General features: G+C 40.4%; 2 protein-coding genes across 2 annotated transcripts in view; both read right to left on the reverse strand.

Annotated features, from left to right (window-relative positions):
* Positions 1-1,551: 1,551 nt before the first annotated feature.
* Positions 1,552-22,581, reverse strand: gabrr2b (gamma-aminobutyric acid type A receptor subunit rho2b). The gene is made up of 9 exons (XM_060883170.1): positions 22,418-22,581; positions 21,260-21,366; positions 12,647-12,714; positions 9,586-9,809; positions 9,111-9,193; positions 8,822-8,962; positions 6,414-6,566; positions 3,010-3,218; positions 1,552-2,805 (listed from the first exon to the last, which is right to left on the reverse strand). The coding sequence occupies exons 1-9, from the start codon at positions 22,537-22,539 to the stop codon at positions 2,497-2,499; spliced, it is 1,416 nt and encodes a 471-aa protein (XP_060739153.1). The 5' UTR covers positions 22,540-22,581; the 3' UTR covers positions 1,552-2,496.
* A 1,598-nt stretch (positions 22,582-24,179) lies between these two features.
* The window catches only part of ube2j1 (ubiquitin-conjugating enzyme E2, J1), a 23,273-nt gene continuing 19,661 nt past the window's right edge, over positions 24,180-27,791 (reverse strand). Inside the window, exon 8 of the mRNA XM_060883427.1 lies at positions 24,180-26,270. Within this exon, the coding sequence (XP_060739410.1) occupies positions 26,007-26,270 (264 nt within the window). The 3' untranslated portion in view covers positions 24,180-26,006. The remainder of the gene's footprint in view (positions 26,271-27,791) is intronic.

Below are 27,791 nucleotides of genomic sequence, written 5' to 3' on the forward strand. Positions count from 1 at the left end.
CACACACACACACACACACACACACACACACACACACACACACACACACACACACACACACACACACACACACACACACACACACACACACACACACACACACACATTCACAAACTATGGACAGTTTAGAGATCCCAATCAGCCTACAACGCATGTCTTTGGACTGAAAGAGTAAACCAGAAGAAGCCTCCAAAGCACCTCACTCTGGAATTGTGAGGCTAACACGCTAACCTTTTAGCCATCATGTGTCATAAGTACCTGTATGTGCAAACAAAATGAATGACTAAGGAACAAATAATACAGTGTGTATAGTGCATTATAATTAACATACGTCATGTGGAGGTTGATCTATTGCAATATTTTGAGAAACAAATGAATATGAAAAAAACAAATAAACAAAAAAAAGAAACGGAAACTACGAATATATAATATATCCCTTCATGCTCGGTTTTTGTGCAACAAATCTCTTTAATTTAACAATTTAAAATCCTACACATCGTCAAAAACTCACTCACACACTAGATTCAATCCATCTGTTCAAATATTCGATTTATTACGTAGATTACGTATCATGTAGAATTGCGGCTATTTATTACAATCGTTAAAAAAAATAAATAAATAAAATAAAAATTCATTACGAGCTATCGATGAGTTTTACATCACTTAAATTAATTTTAAAAATAAATAAAATAAATAAATCACACATCTGATGCCTCACAATCCCCATTTTGAGAAGCATGACCTTAATTCACTGCCATAACAAACTCCGCTAAAAGAATCTGGCGAATAGAGGCATGTTTCCCCAAGGCTTATTAAAAAAAATAAAGAAAGAAAGAAAGAAAAAAATGTATTATTCAAGTAAAATGCCACCCACGTTATTTTCTCATAACCTGGGCAACAGGCAGCACCTAAACACTAAAGAAATACACGACTGTTTAAAACATTTCTCAAACCTTAAGGTGCGCTGGTTAGAATCAGCTCACTCAATGTGTAATCAGTGATAATAACTTCTCATGAGATGTCAGGTCCAAATTTTAAATTGTGCCTAAATTTATAGCAATAAGTTTCAGAAAGAGTTTAAAGACAAAATCCTTCTACTGTAAATCGACCTGAACCTGAATCTCCATTGACTTCTTCTCTCATCTATCAGGTGTTTTGTGGATGTTTTTTGTTTTTCGCACCGTCCCTCATCAGTTCTAGACTGTTCTGTGTGAAAATCCCAATCGATGAACAGTTTCTAAAAACATGAACCTTAACAAACACAGCCAAAGTCACTGAGATGACGGTTTTTACTGACATCGCAAGAATCGATTGATGTTTCTAACTGCTGTATTTAATCCAGATTATTCATTCACTCATCTTCTACCGCTTATCCGAACTACCTCGGGTCACGGGGAGCCTGTGCCTATCTCAGGCGTCATTGGGCATCAAGGCAGGATACACCCTGGACGGAGTGCCAACCCATCGCAGGGGCACTCACACACTCTCTCATTCACTCACGCAATCACACACTACAGACAATTTTCCAGAGATGCCAATCAACCTACCATGCATGTCTTTGGACCGGGGGAGGAAACCGGAGTACCCGGAGGAAACCCCCGAGGCACGGGGAGAACATGCAAACTCCACACACACAAGGTGGAGGCGGGAATCGAACCCCCAACCCTGGAGGTGTGAGGTGAACGTGCTAACCACTAAGCCACCGTGCCCCCCTACGCAGTTACAGTAATTTCTTAAACACGTCTAAAACTAATTACCGTAGTATAAGAGGAATACCGCAGGATGTCCGTCACCTCACCCAGTTTTGTTTTGCAAGCTGTATGATACTCTCTTTAAAAATGTGCACCGTAAATAAAAGAGCTGACGATGACACTCTAGCTCCAGTTAGCGATCAGTAACCTCCTGCGTCATAACCATCCGTGACCCTGCGTCACTTTATACATCAGATGCTGGTATTGTGGAATGGAGGTAAATATAGGGGTTCCCCATTTATATGATGGGATGTTGGCTAGTTGTAAAAACAATGCTCGGTGTAAAGAAAGCATAAAATTTTGCATTTCAGTGTCTGTAAGCACGGTTTTGAGAACGGTGTTAAATCTGTGAGCGGGACGATATTGAAGAAAATGAAAAAGGTCAAAGTGATCGCTTTGTTCATCCAAAAAAAGGTAAGAAAGAAGAAATCTGAGCTGTTTGAAGGTCGATCAGACTTTATGGTGCAGTGTGTTCCATCTGAGCGGTGACATATCCTGTTATCTCGAATCAAGAGTTTTAAAAGGTTCCTCTATATATTAGATCGCTCTTCTGTTATACAAAGTGCATCCACTTATTCAGACATAATAGACTGAAATGTCTTGCGTGTTTTTGGCTTTTTTTTTGCCAAACTGGCTCTTGGTACTCGCTTGATTCATATACGTACATGTCGACTAAACGCCGACTAATTGTCTTGAGACTCCGTGCTGTAATGGTTTGATGTTCAATCCTGTACTCTGTCAGGATTCACCAGTAGACAGACCAGTATATGAGGTTGAAAAAAATGTAGGCTCCAGGAAAGATCATGCGCGAGTATGTATCGATGGCATGAGTGCTGTGGATGATGCGGAAACCACGGAGACCTTTCTTTTTGGTGCCTGTGGACTCGCTATCGACGGCGAGGTGCACCACCATGCGCTCATGTTTATCATTGAGATCCTCAGCACCGTTGGGCGCGCGGCTGTAACCGGCCAGGCTGTTACTGTCTGCCTCGCTGTACGTCCCGTCCACCATCATGCTCTTGCCCTGAGGCAGGCCACACGTACACGGCAAAGACTGCTGAGGCACAAACAAAAAAAATGAGGGAAGTCTTTTGTTCTGTAGTTTAGACATGAGGATATCATGGTGAAAGGACGTTCGCTGCAGTTATTCATATTTACACTCCCACCACACACACACACACACACATTGCTAATAAACAAAATGTCGCTAAAAATATTTCCTGCAACACAATGATATAGAAATGAAGTAAATTGACACCTGATTTCTGGCCTTTTCCCTGATTTTGCGTTCTTTCCCATCTTTCACGGTAGTCAGATAGTTAACCGCTGCATACTCTAGGACAGAAAGGAAGACGAAGACGAAGCTGACCCACAGGTAGATGTCTACCGCTTTGATGTAGGACACTCGGGGCATGGACGCATTTACGCCTGTGATGATGGTGGACATGGTGAGCACCGTGGTGATGCCTGAGGAAACGAACGGAAAAACAAAAACATCATTATTATTTATATTGGTGATTATACTGAAGCACTGAGCAGTCTCCAGTCTCTACAATACCTTTAAATTGTAAGTTTGTCATCAGTGGATACAAAGAATATTGTGTTGTCTGATTTCTTGGTAATGTAAACTGTTTTTGTGTTAGTAACATTAAGACAGAGAAAAAAAAGAGAGGTTGTTGAGAAACCAACAGTGTTGTATAAAGTAGTAGAAAGCATTCATTCACCTTCTACCGCTTATCCGAACTACCTCGGGTCACGGGGAGCCTGTGCCTATCTCAGACGTCATTGGGCATCAAGGCAGGATACACCCTGGACGGAGTGCCAACCCATCGCAGGGGCACTCACACACTACGGACAATTTTCCAGAGATGCCAATCAACCTACCATGCATTCCTTTGGGCCGGGGGAGGAAACCGGAGTACCCGGAGGAAACCCCCGAGGCACGGGGAGAACATGCAAACTCCACACACACAAGGCGGAGGCGGGAATCGAACCCCCAACCCTGGAGGTGTGAGGCGAACGTGCTAACCACTAAGCCACCGTGACCCCCTAGTAGAAAGCAATACTTGAGTAAAAGTACAAGTATCGTACTAGAAAAAGACTTCGGTAGAAGTGAAAGTTACCTTTTAGAATATTACTCAAGTAAAAGTCTTAAAGTATCTGATATTTACTGTACTTAAGTATCAAAAGTCATTTTCTGATATTTAATGTACTTAAGTATTTGAAGTAAAAGTAAAAAGTAAAATTTCAGTGATTTTCAGTAGACATAAGAGACACTTCATCCGGTAGGAAGAATCTTTCATTCCAATGTACAGAAACATTTCTTGCAAATACGATCACGTGTGTATAACGTTATCTTCATCACCCTGTTCACCGAGTTCGCCGCTATCGTCTATCGCTATGCTTCCATGGCGGTTTCAGTTGTGCTTCCTCCTCCTTTGACAACATTACGCTGAAATAGAGCGTGCGGAGCTGCGTAATGCAATCTAGGAGCAGTGATTCACCAAACCTCCCTTATTGCAGTCGCACACATTTCTTCTGATTTTATTTTGTAGTAACGAGTAACGAAGACGCTTAGTGGAAATATAACGGAGAAAAAGTAGACATTTTATCTAGGAAATGTAGTGGAGTAAAAGTGAAAGTTGACATAAATTTAAATAGCGACGTAAAGTACAGATACGTGACATTTCTACTTAAGTACAGTAAAGAAGTATTTATACTCCGTTACATTACAACACTGGAAACCAACAGCTTCTAGCTTCTATAATGTAAGTGTTAACAAAAACTAACTGATGAATGCTTAACAAAGACCTAATGGACACAACACAGTTACAGGCACTACGAACTGCACTCCCGGAGCTCGAGGGAGCGCTCATGTGCCTTGGATAGTTCCACCATCAGTCCACAACCTTCTCAGGCACTGTTCACGAGACTGGTTCACGTCGCTGGACCCCTTGCTGGATCCTATGATGGGGATTTTTTTGTCCAGCGTACAGTTTCTGACCTGCACTTATTAGACCGTCACAGTTCACAAGCATGATGCTGTCCTGTCACTCACCGACTGACACAAACGATCACTGCTGTCTACCAACAGGATCCTCGTGACCTTGTGAATCATCATAAGCTTATCCAGGAGTTGGTCTGGGTGAAACAGAATGCTTGATATGATCATAACTGTAGTTCTTCAGACCCTCCGCTGCCCTAACATGCACTTGCTGAGTAGTTTGTAGAGGGCAAAGTGGCATTACTCATAGCGGCTACTACAGTACAGTACGTCACTGTCAGATTAAGACGTTCCGGTCTACGTGTGTACACAAGAGAATATCCAGGTGTTATATACCACACTCTGCAAGTTATTCATAGTTATTCACAGACCACAGCTGCATTTGTGTGCTTATTTATCATGCCTGAGGTGTGGTGTAGAGGAAAGGCAATTTGTAAGGTGAGACTTAGAAATATTAGGTCAGTATTAGGTAATCTACTGTATATCTGGAGTGCTATTGGGTGGGGAAACTTTTTTCACGATGCTCCGATACTACATCACTTGAGACGACTTTGTTTTAAGAAGTGCTTGGTACATGGATGAAACACACACTTCTACATACAAACTTTAATACACTATAGACACCTTTGAGAGATTGCTCTACCTGTCTAACACAGAACAAGGTAAACCCATAGATCCTGTGACTATATGAATATCGTCGCTGTCAGACAGAATCCTCGTATCTCCAGAACCGTTATTTTTCAGGAGATTAAAAAAACGCCGTACCTTATCTGCAGTGCACAGGGTTTAGTCCGCATTGCAGTGGATTGTCTTGCGCTAAATTCCTGTCCTCAGACGAGCACCAGAACTAGCGGGGGTCAAGATTTTTTTTTCTTTGAGCCCAGTGTTTTGAAGACATTTACCTCAGAAGACGTGTTGATTCGTTGCGACTCTTCTTGAGGAGAAATATGCCGCGAATCTCTCCGCGGAGTGAGGAAGAGGTGGACAGTTGAAGTGTCCAATGGAGTTATGAGATTTGTGCTCAAGCTATTTTCAAGACTTTAGATTGGTTAATAACTTGTAAAAATAACAGACCCACGTGGGGACTGACCGATAGCTTCGATCTGTGAAAAAATATGAAATCGACAAAATTTGGACATACGAGGTTTCCGCCCGACAGCGACGATATGAGAGATTTAAATTACATATAGAGACTAGAACATAAAGGATGATTTATTTCGATGAATTTAAATACAGTAACATTTGACATATCTGTCGTTATGCCTGAATTCGGATCCTGTGTGAGTTGTAAACATTCCAGCATAACGTTGTTGAGTGTCACAACAGAAAAGCATTGTGGGAAACCTGATCTGGAGAGGATGGGAACTGACCATGACTTAATTAGGAAGAACGACGAGGAAAACAAACTTCACGCAGATGAGCAGAAGGTCGACGAAGAATAAAACGATTGGATGATGTCATAACGTGTCAAGTCGATTTTGCCTCGGTGTATTTTTATTCACGTCTGGTCACGTAAAAGTAAGAAAACACGCTGTAAGATCTTGTACAAACTAAGAGGCTTAAACCTGTGGATCTACATCATGTAGAAAATCCTTACCAATAAGATTCATCAGGTAATATCACCAAAAGCATAATCAGGTGATCAAAGTATCCTGTACCTAAGGACACTCTGGCAGGGACAGCGCGCCGGTCGATCCAGAAGGACACCCAGGACAACATGACCATCAGAGTAGCAGGAAAGTAGGTCTGAAGCAGGAAGAAGAAAATGTGACGTCTCAGGGTGAAGTTGATGTACAGACGGTTGTACCAACCTGGAGAAGAATGATCACACCCAGGAGCAACAAATTATTATTCCATTTACAATGAGACATGGAAATAGTCTGTAGCTTTAAAAGGCTTGGCTTTAAGAATATGGCTTACATAACTTCTCTCTTTATCCCTATAAACAAAAGGATGCTGATGTTCCCTGAAGTCGTGACAAATCAATTTACCATCAAGGAAACAGAAGGTAAATTGAACGACATCTGCAATGTGATGTTTGATGCTTACATTCTGACTGAAAAATAATTCTCCTAGATTAGATGACTCAGCATTTTTAAAGCTCAGCATGTTTATAACATAAGACTGAACTTCGGGAAAAGTCAAAGAATTCATTTTGCAGCGTGCTGACAAAGTAGCAGTGATGGACAAATCACTAGGCTGGTAAAAGTTAAGAAACAGATCTGGAACTTGGATTATTTAGGGATTAGGGATAAATATAAATGTTAAACATTTAGTATTTCTATTCATTCATTCATTCATCTTCTACCGCTTATCTGAACTACCTCGGGTCACGGGGAGCCTGTGCCTATCTCAGGCGTCATTGGGCATCAAGGCAGGTTACACCCTGGACGGAGTGCCAACCCATCACAGGGCACACACACACACTCTCATTCACTCACGCAATCACACACTACGGACAATTTTCCAGAGATGCCAATCAACCTACCATGCATGTCTTTGGACCGGGGGAGGAAACCGGAGTACCCGGAGGAAACCCCCGAGGCACGGGGAGAACATGCAAACTCCACACACACAAGGCGGAGGTGGGAATCGAACCCCCAACCCTGGAGGTGTGAGGCGAACGTGCTAACCACTAAGCCACCGTGCCCCCCTCATTTCTATTCAGAATTTGTATATTCCTGTAAAGATGATTGTGAAAATGTCCACTGTTAAAAGTGCAAAGCAAAAACATAAAATTGAATTTAATCAATAGTTTTTACTGATAGTTGTCTGGATCAGGGGCGCCAACTAGCAATTTTGGGCCCTATGAAAGAAAATGAGACTGGGCCCCCTACCACACCCATTTCGCACCAAATATACAAGCCTCTGGGGGCCCCAAAAGTGCATGGGCCCTTAGAATCGTCCTAACTGCCCCCCCTTAGTGGCGCCCCTGGTCTGGATGATAAGTAGGTTTAACAAATTGACATTAGGATTGTACATTTAATAATAAAGCCTTTTCACACTGTGCTTAACCCTGTGTTATTGTTGTTCTAAACCCTGCTTTTAACCCCATGTGTTGTGTAAAAATTAGTTGCAGTGTTTGAGAGAAAAATGATGTCAGTACTCTGAAACAGGCATCGTATTATTATATCATCATATCATGCTAACACAATGTTAATAAGAGTTCAATAAAAGATTGAACGATTCAGAGCTTTTCCTTTAAGCTGCCACAGTCGTCTTCTTCTACTTTGGACTTTTCCTGAATCAACTGTTTCCATCTAACTCTATCCTCAGCATCCTCAGCATCCTCGCACCAATTACCTTCATGTCCTCATTAACACATCCATATATCTCCTCTTTGGCCTTCCTCTTGACCTCTTAGCTGGAAGCTCCATCTCCAACATCCTTCTACCATTATAACATCTCCCTCCTCTGTACATGTCCAAACCATCTCAATCTAGTCTCTCTGACCTCGTCCCCAAAACAGACAACCTGAGCCGTCCCTCTGATGTCCTCGTTCCTAATCCTGTCCATCCTCGTCACTCCTAAAGAGAACCTCAACATCCTCATCTCCGCCTCATGGCTGTTCCTCACTGCTACAGTCTCTAACCCATACAGCAGAGCTCCTCTCACTACTGTCTTGTTCACCTTTCCTTTGATCCTTTCTCACACTCTTCTCTCACACAACACTCCTGACACTTTTCTTCACCCACTCCAACCCACCTGCACTCGCCTCTTCACCTCTTTTCCACACTCCCCGTCACACTGGACGGTTGACCCCATATACTTCTTGACCTCCAGCCCTCTGTGACCTCACTGTTTCATTCCTCTTCTTTCCAGAGCAAACCTGCACTTTAGTCCACTGTTGAGTCAGTGGACGTTAATCCATCTTTGCTATCATTGTCGATGTTCCCCTTCACGCTACACAACTCAAGAACATGTTTAATGATTTCGTCTGAACTCACAGTCAAAAGACAGTGGACTGTGAGCAGACTGAAGGATTGAGGTTTCGTTTATTTTGTTCGCCCACATAAAAACATCCCCAACATTAGCCCGAGTATTCAGCAGTAACGCCCGGATGTACCTGTACTACTATAGAAGGCCAGTCTGGAGGTGGTGTGGAACTTCTGAATGAGGAACTGAGAGAGCGAAATCTTGTCATCTATGCTGAGGGATTCATCTCCACTCTTCCAGTAGAGCATGAGATCCTCATCCGTGTAGGCATCTGCACACAGCAAACACAAGTCTATATTTAGTCACTTATTTAAAGGTTGGTATGAGGAGAATATTCAGAAGTATTCTGGGCTTATTCGGTTTTCCTGTCGTATGAGAAGAGCAGACATTCTGTAATGGAATATGTGAGTGTAACGTACAACTTTCCAACTCCAAAGTGCAGGTTTGTGTGTCGAGTGGGAAGCGACTGAAGTCCATGTTACACGCCGCAGTTACTGTCACCCTGCATGACAGTAATCACAAACATCACATCAGATGAAATACAAAATTTTTTTAAAGCAAACGACACATTCGACAACGATACAAAATGAAGGTTAAGTGTTTTAAGGAGCCAACAGTGGCATCTTGGACTTCCTTATTCTTAAATCTATACTTTTATAAAACAACATTTTAGTAGTTATCCACAACACATCCAGTGATATTCTAATTTAACATATTTACTGAATAATTATGGTCATAAAATATCTGCTCAAGCTACATCATAGGTCATTAATTCCAGTCTGAAAGGTCAGAATCCGGTATAGTTTAGTGATTTCTGAGCGGGTTCTCCAGGCCATGTTTCTTCCAGCACTTGAGATGATCCTAACCCTGATGTTCTTTCGAACATCTTCTCACCTGAGACTGTACAAAACATGTCCGTCTGGATAGACCCTGAGCATGATGTTGTCTGTGGTGGTGTCATGGATGAAGGAGCGTTTGGAGTGGACGAAAAAAACATCCGGAACCCAGATCTTTTTCACCAAACGGCCATCGAAAGTCATGCTCTTATTGGTAGTGCTAGGAAAGGATAGCCGCTCATCTTTCCAGTAATGCCTTAGGTATAGGGTCATAGTGAAGTCCTGGGAGAAGAGTCATAGATTTTAGGCAATCAAGCTAAAATCATCACAACAGTAATGCTAGATCTAGTGAATCTGATACAGATGTGTGAGGCAGAGGTCAGAGGACGACTGTTATTGTGCCGCTCGATCACAATTTAGCTATTTAAAGGTGGGGTCTCCGTTGTTTGAGAAATGCTTCAGAAAACTGAGTCGGGACGACAAACAAAACAAAAATCAAAACTAACGTGTAGCCAATGAGCAGAAAGGGGCGTGTCTTGTCTATGTGGGCGGAGAGAGTGTTCAGTGCGCATGTGTGACATGAAAGCGGAAAAGCAGTTTTAACATTGACATGGAGGATAAAAACAAAGAAAGAAAGCGAAGAAAGGCTTACGATAAGGTAAGAAGTAGGACGTGTTAATATAGGATCAGCTTTCCAGCGCTGGAGAGAACTGAAGGAGCAGGAAGGCCTGCGATGGGACGCCGAGGCGCTTTTTTCCTTCTCGATAGGTGAGTAACGTTGGTTTTGTTTTGTTACACAGAACTAATATATGCCTTTGTCCTTTACATGATTATACTTGTGTGTCATTTTTGCTTGTTTGTTTATCTGCAATCGTATTGTTCTTCCCTTCAGCTATGATAAAGACACATTTCTTTCCAATAGTTGCCTGGGTTACGTATGTATGTGTGGGCGGAGCTATCAATACAGGGGTGGGACGTATTTGGGTTAGGGGCGTGTTTGTTTTGGTGATTTTATGTCGAAGTTGGCTTTCAAACAACGGAGACCCCACCTTTAACTTTATTCTTTAGGGTTAAGGGGATTTAGCTGAGCAAAATTCAGTCGAGTGAAAGTCACTGAAGGAGAGAGCTCAGGAGAAAGAACAATCTCTACAAATCCCTGTGTAATTCCAGAGGATCTTTTTTTTTTTTATTCTTATTAGTCCTGTGAGTCCCCTTGCCTGTGTTAAACCAGGACACATCCAAAAAACAAACAGAAATTGGACACTTTACTACCCATTTAGTTTCCACATAACATCCACTGCTTCAGAGGATCCTAACATTTAACATCCTAACAGTTCCCTTTTTAAGAACATTATTATTAAATATTGAAATCATTTCGTCTGTAGATTGGAATTGTCACACAACACAAAGTATCACCAGTATCTGCTGGCATCAGTGTAGTATATCTGAGATTAGAGGCTCTCTGGCCATGGCCAGATGGGCGATTTGACTTAATTCCTTCCTCCGTCACTAGGCAAACCCTATATGCGTTCTGCTTTGATGACTCATTCTTCTTTCCTTCCTCCTTACTATATTACATAACAGTAAATCTCCATGACCACTCAAACAGCGGGACCGTTTTCCTAAATACTAACCCAATGTAGTTTGGATTCTACAGAATGTGTCACAAAAATAGCTTCCATCAACAAATACACATGTGCAGAACTGTTAAGTCAGATCAGGTTAGGTTATAGACTATTCTATATATAATATGCTATAATGACCTGCCCTGGGAGCACTATTTATAATCTGTCTAGCAATTCCAACTCTGATAGTAAGCAGTGTTCGATAAAATCTGCTTCTGTTTTAGGTATAAATCAATAAGTTGCTTGTTACACACTTATTTGCTGTAAATTATTTCTGCAATTATATACATTGCAATCTTCAGGACTTTGTCAAAGGCCATCATACAACTTGCTAAACCTTTAGTTTGTCCAAACCTTCTAACTTTACTTTTACATTCATGGCATTTGGTCGATGTAAATACCTCTGTTGGGAGATAATATAGCACAGACAATTATTTTTATTTTTTTTATTTTAAATGCTTCATCTATGTGGAACTTCTTACAGGAAGATTCATAATTCTGGTTGATTCTATGGCACATGGAGTAATAACTTCAGGTTCAGCCATGTTAATAGTTGTTTTCTGTGATATTTGAGTATATTACAATGTATGTAAATATGTTAAACTGTTGTGTCTTTTGTTGCTTTCTTGACCGGGTCACTCTTGAACAAGCGATTTAATCTCATTGAGTTTTCATCCTGGTTAAATAAAGGTTACTATCAAAACAATTAATTTTCCTCAGGTAGTGGTGTAGATCGACAAAACATACTAGCTAAAAAGGAACTGAACCAAGAATAATAACACACACCCTTTCTGTGCCTGATATGTTTTTGGTGATTGTTGTTTTAAGGTTTATCAAGTGGCTTTAAAGGTGGGGTGCACGATGTTTGAAAAACGCTTCAGAAAACTGAGTCGGGCCGACAAACAAAACAAACGTGTAGCCAATTAGCAGAAAGGGGCGTGTCTTGTCAATATGCGACGGAGAGAGTGTTCAGTGCGCATGTGTGACATTAGCATAAAGCGATTGAAACGTTGACGTGGCGGAGACCTGCCGTTACCTCTGCCTCGGGTTCTAGGTGTTGAACGTCGTCTTCCCCGTGAAACGGAGCTAAACCTTTCACAGTACAACACACAGTACTACAAAAACACATCTGTATTACCATAGTATTACTCATTGTGTTCATTTACTGATAAAAATATCCCCTCGGCCAGCTGCCCCAACAGGTTCCGCCATAATAGTTGCCTGGGTTACGTATGTATGTGTGGGGCGGAGCTATAAAACAGGGGTGACACCCATTTGGGTTAGGGGCGTGTTTGTTTTGGTGATTTCAAATGTCAACATTGGCTTTCAAACATCGTGCACCGCACCTTTAATTCATTCTTACTAAAAGAGTTTTAATCACTTTGTAAAAGTAGCCCAACCCTGATTATACCAAGAAAATAAAATGAGTCATATTAATGCCACACAGATCGCCTTAATGCTTTTTTTTTTCAATTCTGAGCGATTTCATCTCACCATGTCCACTTCTGAGATGCTGTCCAAGCTCTCCACCTGCACATCCACACCCACAGGAACTGCTGGACCTGGAGACCAAAAGAAGCAACCGGAGACACAAGTTATTGAACAGTGAATCAAACTACTGAGAGGGCATTAAGGCCTTGGTGAAAAGTATAAATAAGTTTTCATTTTGAACCCCAGGGAAATTAAATCCTGGGTTAGCTTATCTCATGTTTCACACTATTCATACTTTACCCAGGGCTAACGGTTAATCCTGGTTAGTCATAATCTTACGTTTCACACTATACATTCCTAAACCCAGGCTTATCCTTCTTATTTCCATATCTGTGGTAGTTAGATTGTGTTTGGTTAAATATGTCCGGTCCTTGGAAGGATGTGACATTTAGCAAATTTACCTAAATCCATCTGCCTCAGTCATGGATGGCTTTTAATCCTTAAGGGAAGAAATATGTGGAAATTCTACAACAGGATATAAGGATATCCTATATGTCTGTGATCCAAAACATGTAGTGACTCAAAGAAATATTTAAAATAAATGCACTTCCTGTAATTCCTGTAATATTTTGATCCTCAGCTACAAAAATTGGTTGGTCCAGCTTAAGCAGGTAGTACTGTAGCTGCTCACATCAGGTTTAAATTTGTCTTTATGGTGAACATGTTCTCGCTAACACTGTGTTAATTCATGGGCTATCGATCGCTCATCCCTCATGCCTTTGTGTCAGGTCTCTGAATATATTACACAACGCGTCGCAAAGCCTATCATTAGTCGCTCTGTTATCTGGAAGCAATACCATTAACTCACTAACGAGACCCAGCTTTGTGATTATAACATATGTCACCTGTCAGCTCGTCTCTCTCCTGTTCAGAGATCATCTGGTTGCCTCAGTCTTACTTGTTAAAGTTGAGAGCTGGATGAACCCACAGGTCAGTGTAAAAGACCACTAATGATGTAAAGTTTGAATCTTTTTACACACCTCGATTACATATATACACCAGGTCAGAGCGAGAGAAATAAAGTGATGGCTTTCACAATCACAGGGGAGCTTTTAAAACGTGTCTTGTTTTTCCGCCGCTCGAGTCGGCTTTGGTTCACCGAGTCAAAAGGAATCGTTTCAAAAGAATGATTCGTTAATGAGTCAGACAGAGCTACCTGGTGCCTTCTGGTAAGAGAAGTGGACCAACCAAAGGCTGGTTTGATCTTGAATCAGTGCCTGAAGTGCAAAATCTGGATTAGAGCAGTGGACTGGGTTTGTTATTCAGGAGAAGATTTATTTCCCTCCACTGTAATTAAACCGGAAATCCATCTGATCTTACGGCAGAACGGCTCAGTGTGATATTAGTCTAAAAAAGATCGAGTCTAATATTTATCACAGTGACATAATGACATGGGGCAAAGTATTGACATGGGACACACAAACACACACACACAATAAATTAATGAATTCATTAATTAAAATATGTTTGAGGGGGGCACGGTGGCTTAGTGGTTAGCACGTACGAATCACACCTCCAGGGTTGGGGGTTCGATTCCCGACTCCACCTTGTGTGTGTGGAGTTTGCATGTTCTCCCCGTGCCTTGGGGGTTTCCTCCGGGTACTCCGGTTTCCTCCCCAGTCCAAAGACATGCATGGTAGGTTGATTGGCATCTCGGAACAATTGTCCGTAGTGTGTGAGTGTGTGAGTGAATGAGAGTGTGTGTGTGTGCCCTGCGATGGGTTGGCACTCCGTCCAGGGTGTATCCTGCCTTGATGCCCGATGACGCCTGAGATAGGCACAGGCTCCCCGTGACCCGAGGTAGTTCGGATAAGCGGTAGAAGATGAGTGAGTGAGAGTGTTATAATCAACAACAACAAGGCTGTTCACACTAGACATTACATCACAATGTCTTCTGTAGACAGTATAGAGTAGTGTAGATCAACAGACAGTTAAATAAGAATTTTTCACTATTCCCTAATCTATACCCACTTCCTGAACAGGAGACTTTAGTTTAAAACTGTAGAAGTTAAGTGCCACACATCCTCTGTTAGCTTTTATACGGCAACACACAGTTTAAAGATTATAAATAATCTCCTTAAAAAATGAGACTGCTTTTCAGATGCGCTTAAAAAAATGCTGACTTAAAGGCACTAATCAAGAAACACAATCTGGACCATTATGAGATCTGTAACTCAGACTGATTTGCAGTCTGGATGTATTTGGTAAAAGTCAGGCTGTAGATAAAGGGGGAAAAAATGACAGACAAAGACCTATCACTGACCACAGACTGAATACAAATGAGAACAATTCATCACTCTGTGCCTTTTGGACTGCAGTTAAACCACAGTATACGTTAGATTGACTTCCCCTTGTATCCTTGGGCTACTGTCCCAAATGATCTATTATACTACACACTATGCACTATACACTCCACCGTCAAGTATGTGCAAGTTACAAGGGTCGTATTGTCTCAAACGGAACACTATCGTTAGAATAAACTGTTTCCCAAATGACAACTTGAAATGCATGTAAACACGACGCTTTAGCTTTAGAATTTAGAACACGATTTGGGATAAAGCTTAAGTGTTCTGTGGTTTGAGGTCAGTCTAGAACAGGCTAAAAACTTTAAATGAATTATCCATCCATCCATGAACCGTTGAACTCGATGCTATACAGCAGGGGTGTCAAACTCAGGCCTGCATCATTTATTTTTATTTATTTAAATAAGAAATGAACACCACTGATGTGTCTTTTAGTTCAAATTTAATTTCTTATGTGTTTGTAATATCGAGCTCTGGTTGTTCTAAATCCTGTGTTCGAGCAAAATTAAAGTTTGTTTCCGTATGAAAAAGGTTGAACATTACATATCAGTTGCAGTTAATTTTTCAATAAATATTCAGTTTGACTTTAGTGACTTTATCTCAGTTTTATATTTTGGCCCACTGTGAATTTGAGTTTGACACCTCTGCTATACAGGGTTGCTGGATTAGAGCATAAAGAAGGGAGAAACCTTGGATGTGGTGCAAACCCATCACAAGGCACAATCACACACACACACACACACACACACACATAAGATGGCTTGTGCATGACATTTTTCACTCAAAGAATTGTTGTTGTTGATTATAACACTCTCACTCATTTTCGACCGCTTATCTGAACTACCTCGGGTCACGGGGAGCCTGTGCCTATCTCAGGCGACATCGGGCATCGAGGCAGGATACACCCTGGACGGAGTGCCAACCCATCACAGGGCACACACACACACACACACACACTCTCATTCACTCACGCACTCACAAACTACGGACAATTTTCCGAGATGCCAATCAACCTACCATGCATGTCTTTGGACCGGGGGAGGAAACCGGAGTACCCGGAGGAAACCCCCGAGGCACGGGGAGAACATGCAAACTCCACACACACAAGGTGGTGGCGGGAATCGAACCCCCAACCCTGGAGGTGTGAGGAGAATGTGCTAACCACTAAACCACCGTGCCCCCCCAGATGGTCATCAGCACTTTAATATCTGTGAGTATGAGTATTGGTTGTGAAAACAGAGCTGGGAGAACAAATTTCCCTTCATACCCTCACTGACTGGAGGGTCAACAAAGAAGTTTACTCAATCATTTTACAATTAAATAAGATAAAAGCCGAATGGTATGTAAACAAGTGCTGACAGGGACTTAAAGCCAAATACACTGTAAGACTGTCTCATTTAAATATTGTCCATGCATAAGGCCATGCATAAGGCCATGCATAAGGCCATGCATAAGGCCATGCATAAGGCCATGCATAAGGCCATGCATAAGCATCTCAGGAAAACTATTTAACTGAGACTCGAGCTTAAGGTACATCCCAAATCGTACACTAACACCCTGTTCTACTTTATTTTGTAGTATATATAGTACGAGTAGTGTGTTTATGCTGATAATTACAACAACAATGTGCAATTCCTGGATACCTGGATGATATGTGTGGTATCTTGGACACTTCATACACTCAACACTATCAGCTTTGTTTATGTAGCGCAGGAGAAGAGAAACGAGTAGTGTGTAGCACAGCATACCGTTTGTGCTTTACACGTTGTGAGTGTTAAGTCCATCTCATATCAGTTTACAACATTTTCATCCTCACATTAATACAATTCAGCAAGCCGCACGACCTGTGGTTGGGGGCGGGGTCATTCTGGAAAAGTCCACTACTTTAAGGATGGAAACGTTTCATCGCAGGATAAAAGAACAGGATAAAAGAACAGTTGCACTTCCTGATGCTTCACTCTAAGAGGAGATGTGAATCCAGGCCACGCAGGCAAATATAAATGGACCCTTAATCGGAGCATCATCATTCAAGCTGCAGCCTTTCTTATAATTTGTCTGCAAACATGAATAGGAGCTGCATTAATGTTTTAGTAGCTCAATAGAGTGCAGAAAACCTTAATGGTTTTCACCTGGATTTTTTTTTTGCCATTAGGATGAGTGAAATAGAACCAGTAGAGTTTCCAAGTGGAACACAATTACACAGCTTTAAGATACTCTGCAATGAAATGAAGGGGACTTTATTCTCACATATACAGTGATTTTATCTGTGCAAGCCTCCGATCCTAAGTGGTGAGGAGGAGCTTTTTCTACTGGTTGCCATAGTAATACGGTTTATCAGAAGTCGAAATGACAAGCATTCCAAATCAGTTTTCTTGTTGCTAAAATGACGTTTGTGTATGAAATTCAACAGTGTATACGTGTATCATATCATACTAGATGAAGGAGATGGATCATGTGTTCGCTATCTTCAATCCCGCTGGCAGTCGCTGGACCAAGCCGTCACATGTTCACATGAAGTTCAACTTTTCTCATATTTGTCATATTGGAGGATACGTCCACATTGTTCATGTCAGCGAGAGTCAGCAGGTCTCATTGAATTGAACGATCTCTGGTCGCTGTGAATCCATGAAGAGTTTTCTGTAAGGTTTACATTTAAATGTATATTTTAAAACAACGTCTAAATACATTCTTCATACTCACGTTTGTTCATGCTTATACATTTTTGCTCATATTTATTAAATATTATATGTGTAAATTTGAAACGGATTCCCTATGGGACTAGAAGTTTATTAAATAATAATAATATTGTGGGCGGTGCTTGTGGGCAGCATCTGAGCACTGTTTACATGCAGTGCTGTGTGCTTAAGAGACTCCTACTGTGCTCTACTCTATTTAAAAAAAAATAAACCTTAGGTATATATTACACACAATTTCTGCAGAGTGATTCTTCCCTGTTGATCATCCACACTTAATCTGTGCTCAGATTAAGGTCACTCGTATGCATTATCGCAGTGATTCCCAGCCCTGACGGTAGAGAATCTCTGGAGTACTGTATGAGATAACAGAATCAGAGCAACATAATGAGCTGATTGTTGGATTAAGTTTGTTAAAGCAGGGCAAAATATTTAAACCTGGACTATTTCATGGTTACAGTCTAAGAGGAAAGTTGCTTTGTGACTGAGAAGCTGTATATATATTTAATTTTATATTTTTATTTGCCTTATTTCTGTGGTTTGGGATTAAGCCAATTTTATGCCACAATCATTTGAGTAACTTCATGCGTTGTCCCTATTAAACATACTCACACCGTGTCTGTGGAGAGTGTTTTACTTTGTTCAGCACAAAAGTAAAATATCTGAAAGGACACCTATGTGGCTACATACAGAATGTCTGCCTCTATCCATTTCTGCTAATTTGCCCGTACCTATTGGAATCTATTGAAACACAACCACACCGAAATCATTCACATCTCTGCATCGATCACACGCAACAACATTTGCTATGATGCACTGGAGCTTAGTTTCATTTTACCCAAGCGTTGCTCTATGTTATCGCATAAGCCAAAATGCTTTAAAAGGATAATAGTGCTTTTGCGTCAAAGGAATTTAGGAGGCTTCTAGTGTTTTCTCTTACAGCTCCTTCTGCTACTAACGCTATAACCAAAGCCTTTCAAAAAAGTCACCGAGATGATTTCTTTTGGATGTCAAATACTGAGAGCAACAGAATGAGTGAGAAAATAAAAGAGAGTGAGAAAGGGAGAGAGAGAGAGAGAGAGAGAGAGCGAGAGAGAGAGAGAGAGAGACAGAAATTGAGGGAGAGGGGATTGGATTGCATAGGATCCTTTGTTCCCCAATTTAATTGTCACTGATGTTAAACATTTCCCTATATGTTAGTTGTGTATACACATCTCCATACAAATTCACTTGTCACACTCAACACTGCATTAAATTCTTTCAGAGAGCTAATGCATTACTGCTGCACTCTACACTATACTTATACATCTAAATGCCTACATATTATTACTATATATATATATATATATATATATATATATATATATATATATATATATATATATATATATATATATATATATATATATATATATATATATATATATTTTATTTATTTTTTTGATAGCACCAAGGTCACTGAGCTCAGGCTACTGTCTGTGAGGAGTGTGATATAGATGACATGACAATAAGTGGAAATACTGTACTAATTTGCCCCAGAATTAAACACTGGAACAAAAACCAAACCAAACTAAAATCCTGTCACTTTTCACTGTGATGTAAGAATAAACAGAAATCTACTAATCGGGTCTGATTAAAGTTTGATTAAATTGCTTAGCAAAGACATTTCCTCGTGTTGTTAGATACTATTATGTGAGGGATTTTGCATTTCTGGTACTTGCGCAAGTCACAGAAATCTGCATCAGGCGCACTAGATAATTTGCATTATTTATATCGTAGTGTATTTTAGTATTAACGTTTCTCAAAATGGTCAGCTGTGTTCCATCAGCTACACTAATGTGAATATTGTGAAGAGGCTCGACACTATAATGTGCTGGGGGAAAATCAGAAAAGAACACAGTAGATTCATCATGTAGGATTCCGTTATATTATACAGCATTTTCTCTTTATTTCACAGATACACAGCAAAGCCTTTCTACCACAATAAAAGTGTTTCTACCTCATCAAAGAGTTTTTACCTCAGGAATGAATTTTTGCCTCATCAAAGTGTTTCTACCTCATCAGTGTTTCTACTTCAGGAATATGTTTCTACCGCAAAGTTTTTCTACCTCAAAGTTTTTCCATTATATTATACAGAATTTTCTCTTTATTCCCCAGATTTTTACCCAGCAAAGCTTTTCTACCACATTAAAAGTGTTTCTACCTCAGGAACGTGTTTCTACCTTAAAATGTTTTTACCTCAGGAATGAATTTTTGTCTCATCAAAATGTTTTTACCTCAGGAATGAATTTTTGCCTCATCAAAATGTTTCTACCTCAGGAATGAATTTTTGCCTCATCAAAATGTTTCTACCTCAGAAAAGAATTTTTGCCTTATTAATGCTTTTCTGCCTCAAGAATATGTTTATACCTCCTCAAAGTGTTTCTACTTCTTCAAACAGTTTTTACTTTCATGTTTCTACCTCATCAAGGTGTTCTTCCTCAGGAATATTTTTATGCTATATTAACATGTTTTTTCCTTATTAAAGCTTTCCTACCTTGAGAGTGAGGTAGTAGAGATTTTGCCTCAATAAAGAGTTTGTACTTCATCAGTGTTTTTAACTCAGGAACATGTTCTACCTCAGGAAAGTTTTTCTGCCTCATCACAATATTTCTACTTCATCAAAGTATTTGTAAATTACAGTATCAAAGCATGTCTACCTCTGGAGTGTTTTGGTTCATCAACAAAGTGTTTCTACTCATCAAAGCATGTCTACCTTTACAGATATATTCTACCTTATTAAAGCATTCCTACCTCAACATCATTTCTACCTCATCAATGTGTTTTTTCCTCAGGAATATGTTTATATGTCATCAGTGTGTTTCCACCAAAGTGTTCCACTCAGTCAAGAACATGTATCTGAGGTGACAGTGGACACAGGCTCAATGAAACTGGTCGGACGAAGGTTTTTTCAGCAGCGCTGTCACATGATTGGCTGATTGGATAATTGCATGAATGTACAGTGTACCGAAGAAAGTGGACAGTGAATGTTTCCAATCATAAATGAATCACTTCTACTATGTTATATTATGTTATAGCTTAACGCCAACCTTATTAACAAGCAGCCAGTGCAGCTACATTTAGCAGAATCATTCTGAATCTAAAATAATAAAAAAAAAAAAAATCAAATGTTTTAAATACCTGAGCACTGATTTTGTCACAAAAGTTGACACTACAACTGAATAACAAACAAATGTTTACCTGCAGGGGGCACGGTGGCTTATTGGTTAGCATGTTTGCCTCACACCTCCATGGTCAGGGTTCGATTCCCGCCTCCACCTTGTGTGTGTGGAGTTTGCATGTTCTCCCCGTGACTCGGGGGTTTTCTCCAGGTACTCCGGTTTCCTCCCCCGGTCCAAAGACATGCATGGTAGGTTGATTGGCATCTCTGGAAAATTGTCCCTAGTGTGTGATTGTGTGAGTGAATGAGTGTGTGTGTGTGTGCCCTGCGATGGGTTGGCACTCTGTCCAGGGTGTATCCTGCCTTGATGCCCAATGACGCCTGAGATAGGCACAGGCTCCCCGTGACCCGAGATAGTTCGGATAAGCGGTAGAAAATGAATGAATGAATGAATGTTTACCTGCAAATGCTGGCCTCATGGTGAAATCATGATCTTCCACCCGCAGCAATTGGTTTGTTTTCACTTTTCTTGTCTTGGTTCCGTCAACAACCTTTTTGGACAGCGGGCTGTAAAACGATATCTGACATTAATTATGTCAACTCACTGAACTTAATGGAAGTATTTTACTTAAGTGGGAAGTGAAAGCTCAGTGGTTAAGGTCTACTGCGTAGAAGGTTGTGAGTTCGAATCCCAGGGCAGCCAAGCTGCCACTCCTGAGCCCCTAAGCAAGACCCTTAACCCTCAATTGCTTAGCTTTTTTAAATGAGATAAATGTAAGTCACTCTGGATAAAGGCATCTGCCAAATGCTGTAAATTACATCCTAGAATAAACAAAACAAGTAACGAGTGATAGCTGACAGGTGTATAGATGGTTATGGTTTCATAGCTCAACGTACAGTAGGTACCTTGGTAAAGAAAAACTGTAGTGTTCTATATAGACCTTTAAGATAAGAGAAGTGTAAATGCAAACCATGTTTCTTTGCTCTACAGTTTGTTTGTTATCGGCTATAAATACTTGTTCTCTCAATGAGAAAAAAATATAGCTTTATCCTGAAGACTCCTACGGTGGAAAAACTTACTAGAAACAACTTTCATAAATATCAAAGTTAATACATGTTTTAACTCGTTTATTATTAGACTTGGAGGTTCCTGTAAATTATCTGCACAAAACTATTGAGTTAAATATAACATTATTTAGGTAATAATAAGCTTTATTTTGTTGTCCTAATCTCAGTGGCCCCTTTAGAAAGTGCTGCTGGCAATTTTTTGCAATTTCTTCTGTGTTTACTACTTATTATAGATATTATAGATATTTCCTCGTGCTATAATAAATATCCCAATATTTCGGTGATAGTTTGTAAACAACTGAGTCGGTTTCTCTTTTTATAAAAACAAACATATATATATATATATATTTTTACGTAAAGTAGCCTACAATATGCACAACACAGAAAATACTGAAATAAAATATATTTTCATAGTCTACATAAAGATGAAAGTAATTCCACCAAAACAGCTGGTTAAACATCAGATTATACACTGATGGAGAAGTAGGGGGATCAAATATATATATAATATATAATATAAATAAATAAATAAATAAAAAACAGTACGTACGGTCCGTGTTTAGGAGTTTCCAGGTTTGCAGACCACCTGCGTTTCCTGCTCTTCTGCTTCCCGCATTCAGTAACGATAAAGAGACAGAAAATAAGAAACAGCAAGTTGGTAATGTAAGGCATGATGTGGGTTAGATGAGGAATCCGCCTCTGTGTGTGAACTCTCCGTCCTCAGCATGGTACTGCTCCCATCCGCAAGCTGCACTGACGCGCATCTCCCTTTCTGACCAAAAGAGGCTGTGGTGTGTGTGTGCATGTGAGTGAGAGGGAGAAAGAGAGAGAGAGAGAGAGAGAGAGAGAGAGAGAGAGAGAGAGAGAGAGTGAGAGAGAGAGAGAGAGAGGGAGGGAGGGAGAGATCGAGAGAGAGAGAGAGAGAGAGAGAGAGAGAGAGAGAGAGAGAGAGAGGGAGGGAGAGATCGAGAGAGAGAGAGTGAGAGAGAGAGAGATGGAGAGATCAAGAGAGAGAGAGAGAGGGAGAGATCGAGAGAGAGAGAGAGAGGGAGGGAGGGAGAGAGAGAGAGAGAGAGGGAGGGAGAGAACGAGAGAGAGAGAGAGAGTGAGAGAGAGAGAGAGAGAGAGAGAGAGAGAGAGAGAGAGTGAGTGAGAGAGAGAGAGAGGGAGAGATCGAGAGAGAGGGAGGGAGAGAGAGTGAGAGAGAGAGAGAGAGATAGAGTGTGAGAGAGAGTGAGAGAGAGAGTGAGAGAGAGAGAGAGAGAGAGAGAGAGAGAGAGAGAGAGAGGGAGGGAGAGAGAGAGAGAGAGAGAGAGAGAGAGGGAGGGAGAGAACGAGAGAGAGAGAGTGAGAGAGAGAGAGAGAGAGATCGAGAGAGAGAGAGAGGGAGGGAGAGAGAGAGAGAGAGTGAGAGAGAGAGAGGGATGGAGAGATCAAGAGAGAGAGAGAGCGAGAGAGCGCTCCTAACCGGTGAGAAAGATAGAGCTCATGCGCTCGTGAGTCTTAAGCTCCATTGGTCCCTCGGTGACTCGCGTGCGAAGCATTTTGAAATTCAAAGACACTATTACTTATTACTTATTACCCAAAATTAAGTGCAGCACCACACACATTAACACATCACTAGATGAAGTTCTGCTAAATTCTCTCATTTCACTGGTCAAACTTCTACAATTGTCAATATTATTACTAATTTGTTGATACAGTGACGTAGCACGTTGCTTGTAAATTGTACACTTAAACGCAGTAAAGTAAATGCTTTGCAAATTTGAAGCTGATCAAACAAGGTTGATGTATATATAGTTGTTCAAAAGCATGTTTGTTCTCATCCGGTTTGTTAAACGAGGCCCGTACAGTAGCTCATGGTGATGATAATCAGTTAAAACGTTTTCTGATCAGTTAGATTTGACCGCTGTGGCATTAATACGAATAATACACATTTAGATGCAACAATAAGGTTCTAATATTGAGAATGTGTTTTGCATAATTAACGTTTCACCCACTGCTAGCAGACAGCTTTTTCACGACATGTAGCGAATGTAATCAGACTTTCTAAATTATGAGTTTGTGAGAAAGTGATTAGTTTACTTTCTACTCCAAATAAGCAGCAGGATGTAACGAGGCAGAACCGGCCGCCTTCTTCCTTCAGTGCACAATATACCTAGAAGAATTCAATTCCACAGGGAAGTTTTGATTGATTTGTAGAAATCACTGAAGCAGACAAAATTCTAGAGAACTTTTGAGTTAAGTGCTTTTCTTCATAACACCACATTATCCCAATGCCATATTAAAGGGGGAAAAAAAGTCAGACACAATTATTTTCCCAATTTTAATCAGCCTCTTGATAAAAATCATAAAACAGCTTTCACAGCGCACAACTCCGATTAAAAACCGAGCCGTTTTACTTCTAGCGTCACTGGCGTAAAACTTGTCACATATAAAAGCACTGCACATAAACTGACAGGTGGAAAAGATCCACGTGGTCTTTCTGAACGTTCTCTGGCTAAACCGTGTGCGCGCGCATGCTGTTCGTTATTTAAGAGCATATTTAATAGTTCTGCACGAGCTTGTCTAAATCTCTAAATACACTGTCATGATCTTCGTGGTAATTTTGGGGAACGTTTGATGGGGTGCAATTCAACGTGACGATATATTCATCCGAACAAAAGCACATGCATCAGAAGCTGTAATAAGCGAGAGATTAAAAGTCCTTTATCGTGTTATAACATTTTTCTAAAGCGTCTTTATAGTTAAAAAAAAAAAATCCCTATCTATAGGAATCCAATATTGCTGATCACCTTTATTTTTTTTTTATAAGTTCTGATCACTGAACTTAGTGTGTGTGCCCTGTAACAGAAGGTATGGCTGTCTCAGCTTGGCAACTAATAACAGAAAGTTTTGGCTGTAGAACGCAATTCCTTCTTGTCTCATTTTTATTATTACTTTACTGTGACACTGCCAGTGATTACACCCAGTGACGCTTACTCCGACTGTATTATATCACCATCTTATTAAAAGACGTCACACGGAAGCCCCCCCCCCCTCTGTCGCGCCCAGTCTTGCATGCTCTCGTCCGGGCTTGTGCGGTGCTCTTTAGAGCTGTAGAGCTTAGTGAAGATAGAGAATATTTTCCAGTACATGAATGTGAAAGAAAGTCTAATATAATGCAGGTTTGTTGCTGTGATCATAGGACAGGAATATAGTTAACATCATATAAAATATGACATCGTTATAAAGGACGAAACCAGAACATTTCAGGCATAAATTTCACCTATGGTTTTTTTAAATAGGACGTTAAAGTGTGCCAGCAAGTTCCCATCTTCGCAGTTAATAACATTATGTACTTCTGTATTCTTCTTAAACATGAAATGGTAGAAATGATTTTTCTACCGGGATGATTCATTCATTCAACATTAATTCTTTACTGGTAAATAGCAAGGAGGTGAAAAAAAAAAAAAAAATCGATATGAACAAGCCTAAAAACCTACCTACATATATTTACTATGCACTCTCGGTTCTGGTTATTTCCTTTGAGGTATGAGAATCAGATATCAGTTTTTAAGTAAAATAGTAGCTTAACTTTCAAATAATCCCAAAAAAGATGTAAAAACATTTCAGTAACACAGGTCTAAAGTAACTCGCTGCTGCTTAGCTGATTTTATAATTCAATTATATTAATCTCCTTAAGGAGAAATTTATACAAACTAGGGTTGTTGTTTTTTTTGTTTTTTTTATGAATACCACTTTTTTTTGTTATGGTCCTAAAACTGATTTACAATTGTACAGCTTCATAAATAAAAAAAATTGCCTCAAATAAAATTTCTTGCAATGTCTTGCAATAGATCTAAATCTAAATGGGTGGGGGTGGGGGGGGTAGATATACCACTGTACTCCAGAGAAAACCGTATTTCCATGAAGGTGTGCATTTCCAACATAATTCAGTCGTTTTCTTTTCTAAATATAGTCGTGATGCGAAACGTTTCAAAATAAAAGTACAGTATGTGCTGACCTCCTCCTTTGGTTTGCACTATTAAGCACAATCAGGCATCACTCTAGACATTGTGGCAGCTGGAAGTTGGTGGAGGTTGGCAGCAGTTTTAGGTTTTAGTTTTGTTGGGAGTTTATTTACAAAACTCTAAGTATTAGAGCTCGTAGTCAAACTTGTAGTCCTGGGCCAGGTAGATCCTGCGAAAGACGAGGGCGGCAAGAGCTAGCGTGAGCAATACGATGAGCACTGCTGAGCCTGTATGGCTGCCGTCTTGCTGCGCTGCCGCTGGGAATGCTGGGTAAGTGGGCCGGCGTTGTAGCTGGTTCTGGTTCCGGTTCTGAGCACGGCGCTGTCGAGGGCTCAGGGACCGAGAGCTGGGAGCTGCAGGAGCGGAGGCGGATTCAGACGTCGGTTCGGCCTGGATGGACGAACGATAGTGTGAGAGACCAACATACACATACTGATAAACAAAAAGCAAACATAGAAAAGACTTAAACGTTAGAGCTTGGGCCTACAAAACATCTTGATCTACAAGTCTCAGGAACAGTACTGGGTCAATGAACACCATTCTTCCTAAAGATACTGCTTTAAAAACAAATCTATCCTAATTGTTAAACCTCTAAATCATGTACCAGTACACTAGCGGCGCATGCAAACTAATCCCACTTAGTTTAGGTCATTTTCAGACACTTTCATTAGAAGGTAATGTGTAATATAATGTAATGGAAGGTTTATTTTCGGAATCACAACACATTTTTATATAGTTTTCGAGAACGACCTTTTCAAATAGCAATTTGCAATATAATTTAAAAAGAGGATGACTCTCTCATTAAGGACGAAGACTGAACAGAGAGTACCATATTATTTGGGGAAAATGGCTGATCCACATCTAGCTGTAACACTATACACAGGTCGTCACTCAATTATTTCATATTACATGCATATTACTGTTTTTTTCCCCTTTGAGGTCAGTATATAACAACTGTCCAGCTACAGACTCCACATCCTGTTCCTAGTTGATGTGGTCGTTGTGCTTTTTGGGATGCTTTTCTCCTCACCACAGTTGTAAACGGTGGTTATTCGAGTGAGCGAAGCCATTCAGACCAGTCAGGCAAATCTCCACTTGTCTCAACAAAACAGTGTTTCCAAACAGATCACAGTCACGGAAACCTTTTGGTTCACTGTACGATTCTGTGCTCTGGAAATGGAAGAATCCCTAAAGATCAGCAGTTTCGGAAAGTAAGCACTTTGTCAGGCACCAGCACCCATTTCATCCAACCCACAATAAAAGTTATACTGATGCTTGGTGTGAAAATGACATGCATCGTGTTGCTGCGACATGATTGGCTGATTGGATCAGATTCAGCTAAGAAGACTCAAACCTCTTAACCTCTAAACATCTGAGTCAGCAAGATGGTGGGAAAAACCAACACTGATTAAAGATGGGATTAAGAACCATTTACAATTTTATGTGATCGATCAACCGGACATTATGTAGCATCACAATCCAATACGATTTATATTTAAAAATAAATAAATAAATAAGACATAACATTTAGATAATAGTAGTAGCACTAATGAAACAGCAGTAATAGTGTCCATTTTCTTCTGCATATCGTATTCGTTTGCACATAAAACTGCAGTTATCCGGACGAGGACAGGCCAAGGACTAAATGCAGTAAACAATCATGGGCTATTGATTACTAGCCCTCATGAAAGTTTCTTATAGGAAAACCTCGAGAGATCTGTTTAATCAGCTAAATAAAGTAGAAAGTAACTTGGCTATGGCGTCGGCTTTACGATAAACCTCACGAAGTGTTTTTAAAACGTGAATGAACAATTAGCATTCGACGCAACCACGCTGCGTTTCAGGGGCTTAACTGGAGCCTCCTGCTTAGACGCCTTTGATTGAGTCAGATACTCTTCCATGCGTAGTGAC

This window comes from Tachysurus vachellii, chromosome 12, assembly GCF_030014155.1.
Source record: "Tachysurus vachellii isolate PV-2020 chromosome 12, HZAU_Pvac_v1, whole genome shotgun sequence".
Classification (NCBI taxonomy): Eukaryota; Metazoa; Chordata; class Actinopteri; order Siluriformes; family Bagridae; genus Tachysurus; species Tachysurus vachellii.